This window comes from Stegodyphus dumicola, chromosome 4 (genome assembly GCF_044657685.1).
Source record: "Stegodyphus dumicola isolate Sdum_Otavi_A_Nest chromosome 4, ASM4465768v1".
Lineage (NCBI taxonomy): Eukaryota > Metazoa > Arthropoda > Arachnida > Araneae > Eresidae > Stegodyphus > Stegodyphus dumicola.
Genome location: NC_140771.1, coordinates 150,224,381 through 150,237,989, shown reverse-complemented (window position 1 = coordinate 150,237,989; position 13,609 = coordinate 150,224,381). Strand labels below are relative to the sequence as shown.

The window sequence follows — 13,609 nt, the reverse complement described above, 5'->3', positions numbered from 1 at the left end:
TTTTATTATAGTTTACTTCACAAAATTTAACAAATCACAATGAAGAATTTTCTTCTCGAGAAGCTTAAATAAGCAGAATTATTTCGCATAACTAATGTTTAGGTCTCCAGTCTCATTTTTTATATTAAAATAAAGCATCGCTTGCACATATGTCTCAATATGTACTGAGTAACATCTTTCCGAGTATATACTTTCCAAAAGTTGCTGCTTATACAAGCATAAAACGTCCAATTTTAATATATTCCAGATTCTGAGAAACAGTTTCTTACTCTTAAAAAAAGTAATTTCATGAAGTATAAGTCTAGAAAAACAATTGCTCTGAATGTCTCAAAACTAAATAAAGATTCAGTAGTTTCTTGCAAATATTCCACTTTGAAAGTTTGACTTTGAGATGACACGAGATTTTTCACCGTGAAAAGGGAATTGCTCGCCTGAACTTTTGGAAATTTGAGTTTTGGAACTTAATCTGAAAAGATTTCCTTTTTATTCCCTGTTTAAGTTGTTCGTCTTCTGTCTCGGTTCATCTATGTCACGCATGAAAGAATTCTTGATATTCCACGCCCCAGCGAATCCTTTAAAGAGAATTCTCAGAGAAGAATTTTTCAGTCAAATAGTAATACTGCAGAATCGATTAAATGTTTAATTGACGAATGTTCCGCTCATCAAAGAATGTATATTAAATGCAAGTTATTAAAATGTCTAAACCTATAAGAGAAACTATGAATCATATAACAAGTCGTATGCAGATGACATTTTCAATGTAGACGAACACAATTTCCTGTTTCATTTGTTTAAAATGTTTTAAATGTAGTTCTTATATTTTTATGTGGCTTGTGATAGTTTTGTATTATAATGAATTCAGCTGTGTCAACGCATAATGCTGGAATTAAAAATAAAAAGATTTGCATTAACGAAAAGGTATGAGAAGTATTTTGCAATAACATGAAATAATCAAAATATAATGCATATATTTATATTAATAAATTTAATTTAAAGTAGTGTTATTTTGAAAGTGTATCCAAACTGTTTACAAAAATTATTCTTGTATAAATAAAATATTAATGTCTGAAAAAATCCTTCTTCCATTTCAGAATTTACCCTGTTATCAATCAACTATTTAAATCATATCAGATATCGAATCTCAAAGAAGACATCAAAATGTGATGAAAGTGAATATATTAAAATTTGCATACTTTATTTTCATACCAGTTTTTGATAGTTTTAATGAAAGAAATAAAATATATTTCTTCAAATACTTAAAGATTAATTCAGTTGCTTTATCTGGTTCAAAAGCATTAATCTTTGTTTTATAAATCGGTAAGGAAAAGCAACCGATAGCATACATTTAAAACAAGCACTCAAAGGAAAAGCTTTAATATTTTATGAATGAAAAAAGCCAAAATTAATCATAATGCTTGATACTTAATATCAACAAAACATAATTGGATTTTTAATTTAAAAAACAGGACAAAATTTTAGCAGAATGTAGCTGAAAACCATTAAGCATGTATACTAGTCAATCAAAAAATTCTTAACCACACATTCTTTTTCATCTCCTTGTAAGCCGAAATTCCTATGGCGTGTAAATTAAGTAAAATGACATTTAAATACAATACAGTGTCTAATTAAAATGTCATTTGAATGCAAAGCCGAATAAATTTCAAGACAAAATGTTAAGTAAATTGTTTGAAGATTTAGGTAATAAAATGATTCTAGAATAGGCTTTTGAAACTCCAGTGATCTGCTTACGCAATATTTAATTTTTTACTTTTGTAAAAAGGAAATAAAAAAAGGTCGAGTAGTAATAATCAAAATAAATTTATAAGTTAATATATTTCAGATCTCTTTCGAAAGTTATAATGCCTAACGTACGCTTATTCTCAATTTCTGATTTCCATTTGTTAAGTAATATATTTTTTCCATATAGGGAATTCCACAGTGTGCATGATCCAATAATTTGTTGAGCTTGTTGTTGAAAACTTTTAGCTCCTATTCAAGAAATGAATCAAATAAATTAGTCCTTTCAGAATGCGAAATTTTCGGTCGCGACACGGCTTTTAGTAAAATTATACAGAAATTAAATTTTTATTCGTCCTCGGAAGGAATTGTCGATAAAAAAAAATGCTTTCTCTTCTTAATCGAATCGATGAAAACAAAATTCACTTGCATGCAATCAAAATTATTGTAAATAACTACAATTTTTAGGGATCATTTGCAAAAAGCATAAAAGGTTGCAAACATGTAAATTTCGAAATCATACATCTTACATCAAACAGTTGGTGAATGCCAAAACATGAGTTTCATTTCCCATTTGCAGAAATGTAAATGTGTGGTACTTTAGACATATTCAGGTCTTAAACAAGTCTTTCCAAATTATAACTGTCTCACTGAACAAACACATAAACGGCCCCGAACAATTCATCACAATGTTCGGTGGTAACATCTGTAAATATTCATCATCATTTCGTTTTACTATTTAGCCAAGATTATACTTCAAATTTATGAACTTTGAACTTTAATTGAAGTATATGACTTATTTAACCAAGATTTTACTTTACTTACTGCATTTGTATTGGCTGCTCAGCAGCCACACCCATATAATCAAGTTTTTATTTATTCACAATTCTATATTATCTGCATCATCATTATATAAATTTTCTACGCTAACTGAGAACATTTGTATGCAATGCCAAACATCCACGAAGGCATCCCTTTTCTTGAAGATAGTCATCGAGGTTTTGCTATAACCTCATAAATCCAACCAAATTTGCAACTTTGGATTAAAACGCATCTAGTGGCCTTCATTTTCAAAATGTTGGTGTTACTTTATTTATACCTTGTATTGCAGCAATAGTTTTAAGTTCAAGCATCCAACAACTATTTAGTCGTTTAATAATTTTACGTGCCTTATATCTGAGACAGAATGATCAACATATGAATCAATAACTTTCTAGATTTTCTGTTCTTTTAAGCTTGTTTGATTAAGTGTTTTATCGTAGATCTTCTTATGCTTTAACAAACCAAATAAGTAGATGATGAGTGATAATTGAAGAGCTTCTTCCAAACAGTGTAATCTGAGAGTACATACGAGTGAAAATTTAAGCGGAGAATACCTGTTTTGAAGTTCGATGGGGAAAAACATCAAAGCCTTGCCAACAGATTTTTGACTTTTGAGACAAACATTAAACAGGCGCCCTTTAAACTTTTTTTGTTAATTTTACTCTAGCTTTTAATTTATTGCACTTTACTTTTGTCCTTTCGTATTTTTTTTAACCTGCCGGTGTCTCCTTTTCTTAATCTTTAACATGATTTGGAAGAAAACAGTAAAATAATATGGCTTAAGAGTCCTACATATTTGTAAAAATACAATGGTGTCCAAATATTGCACCGCTTGAACCACAGTGATTGGAGACAGAAACTATTTCCACAGAGACACTATTTCGCGAACTATACCACAGACCAGTATAGACAACAGAGACACTATTTTACGAACACTATATACCACAGACCAATATAGATCACAGAGACACTATTTCACGAGCACTATATACCACAGACCACTATAGACCACAGAGATACTATTTCACGAACACTAGATTCACCATTACCATTCTAGTATTTCTTGTAGAGCAGATATTCACACACAAAATAAACACAAATTCAGCATTCTCGCGATAATTTCACTCTCTGAAGGCAGTTGAAGTAAGTAGATACACAATGCGTTCTTTGATTGATAGTGAATTACATTTACTTTTAATATAAGCAATATTATTTATATCAGTCATTGCTTGATTCAATTTCAAACAAGAAGTCAGTCTTTCCAAATGCCTTCAGACGGCATCTTTACCAAATTGCTTGAAAGAACTGATAGAATCTGAATTAATTGCGCAGTTGTTCGAATTTGCCAACTAGCCTAAGCGCGCAAATCTCGAGATGTTCGTTTATATAAGCATCGAGTAAATAATGTACAGGTCTGCTTCTGACTGTCGCTGAGTTTTCCGCCATATATATTGGACAGCCGTTAAATATGCATCGTCTTTTAACATTGGACGTTTTTTCGGAATTCTTACGTATTTTTATTACTAATTAAATTTAATAAATTAAAAGTATTTATACTAAATTTACATTTCATTAGATGAATCTACCTTAGATTATTATATTTAGTTGAAATAAAGTAATGAAACATTGCAAAGTAAATCTTATACGGACTTCAGATTCCTGAAAGGGCAGATTTAGTCTCTTTTCATTCTAAAAGTAATGCTGATGAACTAAAAAAAAAGTGCTAATACGACCATGTCTAAAATAGGTCATATCATGACGTTTCAGCGACGTCGATAAATTGCCAAGATGCAACGGCAAATATCTTGCGTCTTCGTAACGTTGTAAAGACGTCGTAAAAGTTACCGACGACCACTTTGCAACTCCTCGGACCAGTTTGCAACGTCTGTGCAATGTCATGTGCTACTTGGGACATGAATTTTCTACATACTGGTAGTTTTTTTTTTTGTTTTGTTTTTATAAGGAACAGGAATGGGTATTTTTTTAAAGGATATTCGAATCCTGTGAATTTTAAAAATGATTCCGGGTTTTTTAGAAAAGTCGAGAAACCAAAATTATAATAAATTGTACAGTTATATACTCGAATCTTTGCAACTTTTTTCATAATTTGTAATTTTTTAAACCTGGAATGTTTTAAATAACTCTCAATAAAAAAAAATCATTAAAAATCATTTTTAGTGGACCTAGATGAACAGGATCATTTTGCATCGGCCCTCAAAAATACATACTTAATCTTTAAAAATTATAACTTCATTCTTAAACATTAATACCTACATTTATTTTTTAACAAACGGAAATTACAAATTTTAATTCAATTGAAACCTTTTTAATGTTGAATTTTTTACTTTCTTTTATATGAGAATACGAGATACCACAGATGCGAGAAACGATTTGAGAGCCGCTTAAAATTAGGATTCATATTTGAATTCGCAAAAATGTAGGATCCTTTCTCTGTATTTTGTAAATACTATGAAGAGACGTTACACTTTTGTGAAGAATATAAATCATTTCTGAAGATCGTTTCCTTTAATTACGAATATAAAGAGGTTTTCATTGCTAAAAAAATATTCTAGCAGAAAATTTTCTTAATTGTATTTTATAGGATTCCTTAAAAGATTTTTAATAAAATTTACGTGTCAAAGATACGTGTAAGAGCTATAAAGAGATCACGCATTTTCTTTCTTTTTATTTCAACGTAGCTCTGAAATATCCTGTCAAGAATCCCCCTCCCCTCCACGAAAAAGAAAGCTGGAAAAAAAAAAGTACTGATGATTTTAAGAATAATTCCATTAAAGAAATATTTTTGAATAATGATTATCAAAAAGGGAAAAATTATTAATCTTATCAGCTGTTTATATAATTACCCTAACAAAATAGCATTTATATGCTTTTTTGAATTCAGCGAAAAGACGACGCATTAATACTTATATGAAAAGCGAAGATTTATTACGTCATAAAGCATTAAAATAAATCTCGCTGTTTCAGCTAACTACATTTGAAATTGCATAGCTATCGTGATTTGTTTCGAATGTCTGTCAAATTGAAATGAGCGGAAAGGTATTTAAGAAAATCAGCAAATTTTTTATGAGTTCATAGTTCAGATATTCTTGAAGAAAAAGGAAGTATTTTTTTCAAACTTGTGCTCGTTTAAATATATGACATTTATTTAATAAAAACACTTCAAACGCTTTGATCTGTAGAAATCTTTACATCTCAAAGAAAAGACTATTTAATTGTTTCTTTAAAATCTTTCGTAAACGATGTTCAAAGTTCATCAGATAAAAATTAGAAGCTTAATACTAAAACATGGTAGCCTATAAATTGCATTTTAAATGTTTTATATTCATCGGATTTTATGTAACGCATATGTACAATGCGTTTGCAAAAAGATGAGATAAATTCAAGCTGGAATTATTACAATTTCGATGATATTTGAATTATAGTAAATACTGCATGGTTATTTTCTGGAAACAATTATAATCAATAAAAATTAATTTTAGTTTTAAAAATATTTAAAGTGCAATGACAATAATTTCAAAAAAAATGTGTCTGGGAAAGAAATTTATGAACTTGTACAGTCTTGCGGAATTACGGTCCATATCCTTGCATCCTGGAAAAAACCTGTCTCGCTGATTAAAGTCCTGAAATTTATAAAAAAAAAAAAAAAAAAAAAAAAAAAAAAAAAAAAAAAATGTTGCCAGCAGCTTCGCACAGTCCTGTCCATATGGTGCTGGTGGCGGCTTATTATTCGGTATTATCAGCCTCGTTCACACATCCCTACTATTGGACCACTTGGAAGTCCTCCAGTTGTCTATAAAGTCTTCAACAACGTGATAACGGTAATATATTTTTCTGTCTCCAGAGAACTGCAAAGCCCGCAAGAAGGAAATATTAACCTTCCGCAACTATTATCTATTTTATACGATGCTCGTTAGGCAGTAGAAACTCACTCTATGATCAAACTTAATACTCATTTTCTTTGACAGTTTTAACATTTGCATATATGGTACGAAGGATTTACATACAAAATTTCATTAGAAGTTCATTATTTTAAGGTGAGCATGAAAGCGGCAATGCCACTAGTTTGTTCATCTACCGGCAATAGAATTCGCGGCAAACTATTTTGCAAACTATTGTCTGTCGTAAAATTGTCTAGTCGCATTCAAACAGACAATTTAGCATGGAAGTGTTTCGAACTGAATCGAGATCATTAATTTATGAATTCGAACTTAACTTTTAAAGCCCTCCCCCTCCGAAAAAAATTGTATTGCATTATCAAAACATGATTTTCTAAAATTCCTTTAGATTTTCTAAAAATCATATGTGAAAGTAACCACCTTGAAATATTCCTCTTAGAACAGCGAACATAACCGCGGAAAGAAACCGCAATGATAAGGATAATGCTAAACCTCGACATTTAAGAAACTGAGCGTTTTGTTGCTCTATGCAAGAAACTCGTAATTAATTATTTTTATACTTTAATTGAGGCAGAATAACATCAATTAAATATTTAAAAGTTATTATGTTCCCGATCATGCCTATTAATTCGATATTATGTTCTCGATCATGTCTCTTCATTCCATATCTACCAGTGACCAAGTGGTTAAGACAACTGATTCCTGGGTTATCAACTTGGGTTCGATCCCAAGCAAACGGGTTGGCTGCTTGTCAGATTTTCATGGTTTTCCTCGTGTGTAACGTGAATATGAGGCACTTCCCTTTAGAAAGCCCACCTTGATGGCATCCTTCCCCTTAGACACATAGTCTTCGTATGCATTTCAGTATTTAAATAATTTAACCTAATCTAAGCTTTCATTCTGACTGTTTCTTAGTTTTCTTTTATTGTACAACTACGTTGCAAAGCGTGCATTAATGATGCTATATATACGTGTAGTTTCCAACATATTTATAACAATGAGGATAATCGGAGCAGAAACATAAATTTTCTGGTCATTCAAGATATGTGAAAGTAATGGTTACTTTTTTTAGAGCATAAAGCTAGCAGTTTTGGGAAAATTATATATTTGCTACAATTATAAAGATAGCATGAGATGTTGATTCAATATTGATCAAAAACTTTAAAATAATTCTAACTTCTTTGGCATTGGAGACGAGATTTCCACTCTAAACATCCCCAAAAATCTCTGGAAGTAGTCTTGTAAACTTAACTGAAAGTTAATTTATGTAATTACAGGTAAAAATGTATAAAGTATTTCATCGGAAGAGCTGAAATCATTAGTATGCGTATTCATATTTAAACATGCATATTTTGTTGTCTGGAGTGTGTTAGGTTTGTATTAAACAATTTAACGATTCGTGTTAAACCATTTCGTGTTGTTGTTGTTTCAAATGGTCGGAAACTTTCAACTTAAGGCTTTCATTGGGAATAGTCAATAACCATCGGTCCTTTAGCTATCTTATTCCGGGGAACTTTATCCAGTTTGTAGCATAGGGCGCGACCAAATTTACAGCCGAGTAATGAGAAAAGTTCCACCCATTTGGATGGGGAGCTCCTCAGTGTACGGATCTGAGGGCCTCTTAGACCTTTTCTTCTGCTATCAAAACTATCGACAGACCGTTCGGCTCGGCAGTATTTTAAGTATTCCCATGCCGTACAGTAACTATACACTTAAAAGCAACCAAGCCTTCTCCGGTATTCGAGTTCTAAGTTGAAGACTTGGCAATGAGAACGCTAACTATTGTATTGCAACCGGGCATCAAACTGTTAACAATGGTACTTACTAAACTTGTTATTAAAATATTACTTTTAACCACAACCAAGTAAAAGTAGTTTTTTTAAGGATACTGAAGTGTTTCATACAAAATACGTGATGGAAACATAAATAGTTTACCAGGAGTTACTGCTGTACCGTATAAGCATAACACTTCAGAGATGGTTATACAGACAATTTTAAATAAATTTCTGGAAAAAAAAATCCTATGAATAAAAATCCTAAATACATGGTAATATTATGTCAAATGCAACATTAAGCATGAACATATGTACAACATAAATTGCATTTTTTTTGGAATGATGAAAGCAGTTGCAATGCCGCCCCACCCCGAAAACAAAAATTTAAATTTTTGAAATATAACTGTCCTTCAGAAAGAGCCTGTAGATCATAAAATTATTAAAAATTCTCAGCCATATGGTAGAGATTTTATTTTTCTAAAATCCAGTGACTGAGGCATACTGAAAAGAGACTATATAAGTGACATTTTTACAAAGTGACAACAAGAGATGAGTGATTAAAAGCTACCTTATCGGAAACATATTGTTGGTAATGGAAGGCTAGTAGAAGAGTTGATAAGCAATTTATTACAGTGTTGCTCTTAGGAATCATTGTATTTCAATGATAGAGAAGCAAAACGCAGTAAGAGCAAAGTTTAATGTTTTTATTACATATATTTAAATGAGTCAAACCTTGCTCATGAGTTTATATCACATACAAACATTTCATCGTATTCTTATCATAATGCATGCAGAAAATATTGCCTAAACTTTTATGAGTAAAATTTTATTTCGCATTCTGCTTTTTGGAATAACCAATAAGACATTTTTAACGAAGTTTCTACGACATCATTATTAATGAAACGCTCAAGACGGTACTCAAGAGGTCTTTGGTTCCGAATACGAGATTGGAATTAATATTAGTGAAAACCAAATATGAATGCCTAATTCTGAATATTCTAAAGCTAGAAATTGCGATAAATTGGATGCTGAGGCAAATGTAAGACTTGAATGAAGTGCGGGACATATTTTAGGAATACCTTAACCTGAAAAAATTTATTTTGCAGATTATTGTAGAAAACAACATGCTATATATGCAGTTTTTCTCTAAACTATGAATTACTCTCTATGAAATGCTTCTCGCACGTTTATTACATATATTTGCGCACCATATATACACAGAAATGTAATTCGTGTCATCACATATAAAACATTTCATGAACTATTAAACCTAAATGTTTGTTTATTTACATAAAATGTTGACAATTTAAAATCATTTCGATATGAGATATTGTATTCTAATGATTAATACTAATTAAATTAATTATATATAATCGAACTAGGGGATTCAAATATTTATTGTACAGAGTATTAAGATTTTAAAATGCAAGTGCATTTAATAAAAATTATAAAATAAACAGTATCGAAAGAAATCTTTAATGATGCGCGTAAGAAATTAAACTACTCGTTTTTAGATAATTATGTGACATGCAGCTCAAGCAAGCGATAAAAAACGTTAAGACCGTTTGGGCAGTAAATACTTATTATCCAGTTTTTTGCTAGAGATACATCTGTTATCTGAGTATATTAATTATTTTGTTTGTTCGGAAATCTTTATCACGACTGTATGTTTTGCATAAGTATGTTACACTGTGGTTTTAATATAAACTCTTTAATGATTAAGCGAAAAATTAGCTTGATTAATTAAAGCACGCTATTATACGCTAAAATAATTTTGCTGCAATGAATAATAGAAGAATATAATTTTTATATTTATCGAAATGTAAAATTACATTATTTAATTTACATATAAAAAATAAAATATGGTAAAGTAGGAAAAAAAATGAAACGTAAAAATTAACTGCGAAAACTCTAAAACTTAGGATGAAGAAATAGACGAGTCTTCTGCTAAGCAATTCGTTGACATACCCTTTCCTCGAGTTTTGCTCAGTTAAAATTTCTGATAGCAGACATTATTTATTAAGAAAAAATAACAGAAGGTAACTTAAGAAAAAAAAAAAAAAAAAAAAAAAAAAAAAGAAATATAAAAATGAAAAAAATCGACGAGTCTTTTGTTATAAATTTATCTAAAGTTTATCAGTTACTAGAATTTCTGACAGCAGACATTATTTATTAATAATTAAAAAATAAAGTATAGTAACCTAGGAATAAATGTAAAAACTCTAAACCTTAGGCTGAAATAAATAGATGAGTCTCCTACTAAACCGTTCGATGACATATCTTTTTCTAGATTTTAGTCGTAATTAGAACTTCCGTTAGCTTTCTGCTGTTTTAAGTACAAACCTAAACCTCTCATTTCCTCCCATAACCTTTCCATCAGTACCTGCTTCCATGTAATCTGCTTTACAAGAACCTTCCATGCGTGAATAACCCCTTACGGATGCCTTGTCGAACCTCCTGCTCTGTAATCTCATAACGTTGGAAAGGGATTTCAAGACTCTTTAATGGCGCAGTAGATCGTTGATGGAATGAATCGATGTTATTATGTCGTAATCGATACCCCGATTACACGAGAGAATCGATAGTTCAACTTGCCAGGCACAGGTGTGTTATTAAGCTGTCAGAGTTTGTTTTGGCACAGTGAGAAGCTATAGTTTGGCAGCGCGGTCATATAGTTTAACTTTGTGGTGGTATCTGTATCGGACGTTTAATCGATTCAATGTTAGTTTAGTTAATAAGCTGAATGGCAGTTAAAGTAGAGGAGGAGGGTGGTAGCTTTACTAACCTATTTCCCGTATTTAGTAACATACATAGCGATATGTCAATAACATGTAAAAGTGATTAAATTCCGATGTTCGGAAATGGTACTAGGATTATAGGAAAAAATTATTTCTTCACGACATTATTTGTATTGAGTTTCAAATCTCAAGTGGCTTAAGGAAGTAGCTATTTTTCATGTAATACTGCTTGTGCTAAATTTTGAAACTTTTGTAAGCGTTACTAGAAAAAAAATTAAGCTATCAGGAAAACAAAAAGTACTGTGAAAAACTCATAAATCTTACAGTGATATTTCCGAAAACACAATTAGAAATACTTAGAAACTGTAGAAAAATGTAGAACGTCTTCCTGTTTAGAGTATACAATTAATAATGTATAGTTATATTTATGTTTTTTGAATCAAGTCCAGTCTAGTTTCCCAATTATGTAATCTAAATACACACAGTTTTCTTTTCTTATTAAATGTTGTAGAAATTAAATTCTTATTCTTTCGCAAGTAGTTTTGCTTCAGTAATACAATTTCAAAACTAGTTTAAATAAGTTTAAAACTAGTTTAAATGCGGTACAGTGACAGTCTAATACAGTACACCACCTTTGTTTATCAATTTTTAAGTTCCCTCAGACAGATTAAAAAATCTGCAGTTTAAATAAAACAAAATAATGATTATAAAATGTGCAATCTTATTAAGATATTTGGAATTTTTATGGAAACTCGATTACACTGCTGTTATTCGAAAAACAATCATGTTTATATGAAATAATGGACCCTGGAAATGTACTAGTTATTTCAGAACTTGACAAACTATCTCTTAATCCATTAATGAAAGCATTACCTTTCACTTGAAGGAAATCTTAAAAAATATCATTTTTTGACGTATTGTAGAGTAATAAGGGAAAACATGTAACGGGAAAAACATTTATTTTGTATTTAAGATGCAAAAATGTTGCGAAAATACAGCGACAGTCAAAACCCATTACGTTTGGGATACAAGGAAATCTTTGAAATATTTGTTATACGAAGGACATAACATTTATTACAAGCAGTTATTGTTTGACTACCACAATATTTGCATCCTTTAGTTTTGTTTGTCGAATTTTTCTCGATAATATTATTTGTGGGATACTTTCTTGTTTCGCTTAAGGCTGAATTCTGAAAGAACAAAGTGTCGGACAACAAAATCAGTATATGGAGATGAAAGCTGTGAATTTTCAGAATATTCTTCCTTTGCTTTGAGCAACGCAAGTTTCTTTGAAAATTTAGCAGTGAAATTTTCGGGTTTACAGTAATCTTATAAAGTATCCATGCATTTGATTTAGGTGTCAAATATCAACAAAATAACAAAATTCATAAAAATAGTCCTCCATTTCTTATCTGCACTCTATATACACTGCGAAAAAAAAAATAAAGGACGGTTGTATATCTGCCGTTTTACTGGGCCGATTGACAAACTTCAAATTACATTTTTCATGTCTCGAAAGTGAGACTTAGAATATATATTAGACTTATATATAGCAATTTTCTAACATAGGTATTTTGACACAAAATCGGACGTTTTCTGAAATAATATACCAAAAGTTTCTACTACTCAAATTATGCCCAGATATTAAATTTCGTAAAATTTGGTGAGAAATTTACGCAGAAATTCAAATTTTTATCTTAGAGTAAATTTTTCAGTGGATAATTCACTTGGCGAACTTCTTAATATATGGCAACCAATTTTCCTTTCCCTTCCATTATGCCCATGGAGGTTCCTACCTCCATGATTATGCCGGAGGGGGGAAAAGACACCCCGTTCCTTTCCTCTTACATTGTGCATGAGCAGGAAAAAAATTACTTCGCTCCTACTTTTAAATAATTTTGCAAAGTGTCTACACCACGTTTGATGTTTTATTGCCTTCTAGAAGTATGCCAAATTTCAAAACGCGCCAATATATAAATTCACGTATATCTTCGGAAATTTTTAATAACAAAACTGTAATTTTTTGCAAATTTGCTTAGAAATACGTCTACTTTAAGATGATGGTAAAATATTTTATAGATAATAATACAAAATGTTTTTTGAAAAATTTATAAAAATTATTTAAAAATTCAAATTAAAAAAATAAATCATAAAAATGGGTGAAATGTACTTGGAAAGAAAATTAATTAAAGTAAATTTCGAAATGTGAAAGGAAGAATTATAAGTTTAATAAAAAAAGAGAGATTAATAAATATATACCAATCTTAATGAACATGGAGAAGCTAAAATTTTGCGAGCTAATTTTTTAAAAACGATTTTTGCAAAACTTAGTAGTTTGCTGTAATTTGAATCGTAGAATCAAAATATGGGAAACAATTGTTATGTTATTTCAGAAAAAGTCCAATTTTGTGTCAAAATACCTATATTAGAGCATTGCTATATATAAATCTAGTTCGTAAGTCCCCCTCTTGAGACAAGTTGAATTTCGTCAATCGGCACAGTAGAACGGGAGATATAAAACTCCCCCCCCCCCAATAAAATTGTCCAGAAAGTCCACGCATGTATATATTTCTTGTATTCTTGTAATTCCTGATAGGTTTAATTTGCTTTATGGACACAG

The 13,609-nt window shown here is 30.5% G+C and overlaps 1 protein-coding gene across 1 annotated transcript in view; it reads left to right on the top strand.

The window, feature by feature from the left end:
* Positions 1-1,072: 1,072 nt before the first annotated feature.
* The window catches only part of LOC118186611 (titin-like), a gene marked incomplete at its 5' end in the record, with an annotated part of 688,688 nt that continues 676,151 nt past the window's right edge, over positions 1,073-13,609 (top strand). Inside the window, one exon of the mRNA XM_085814383.1 lies at positions 1,073-1,169. Coding sequence (XP_085670509.1) covers positions 1,073-1,169 — 97 coding nt within the window. The remainder of the gene's footprint in view (positions 1,170-13,609) is intronic.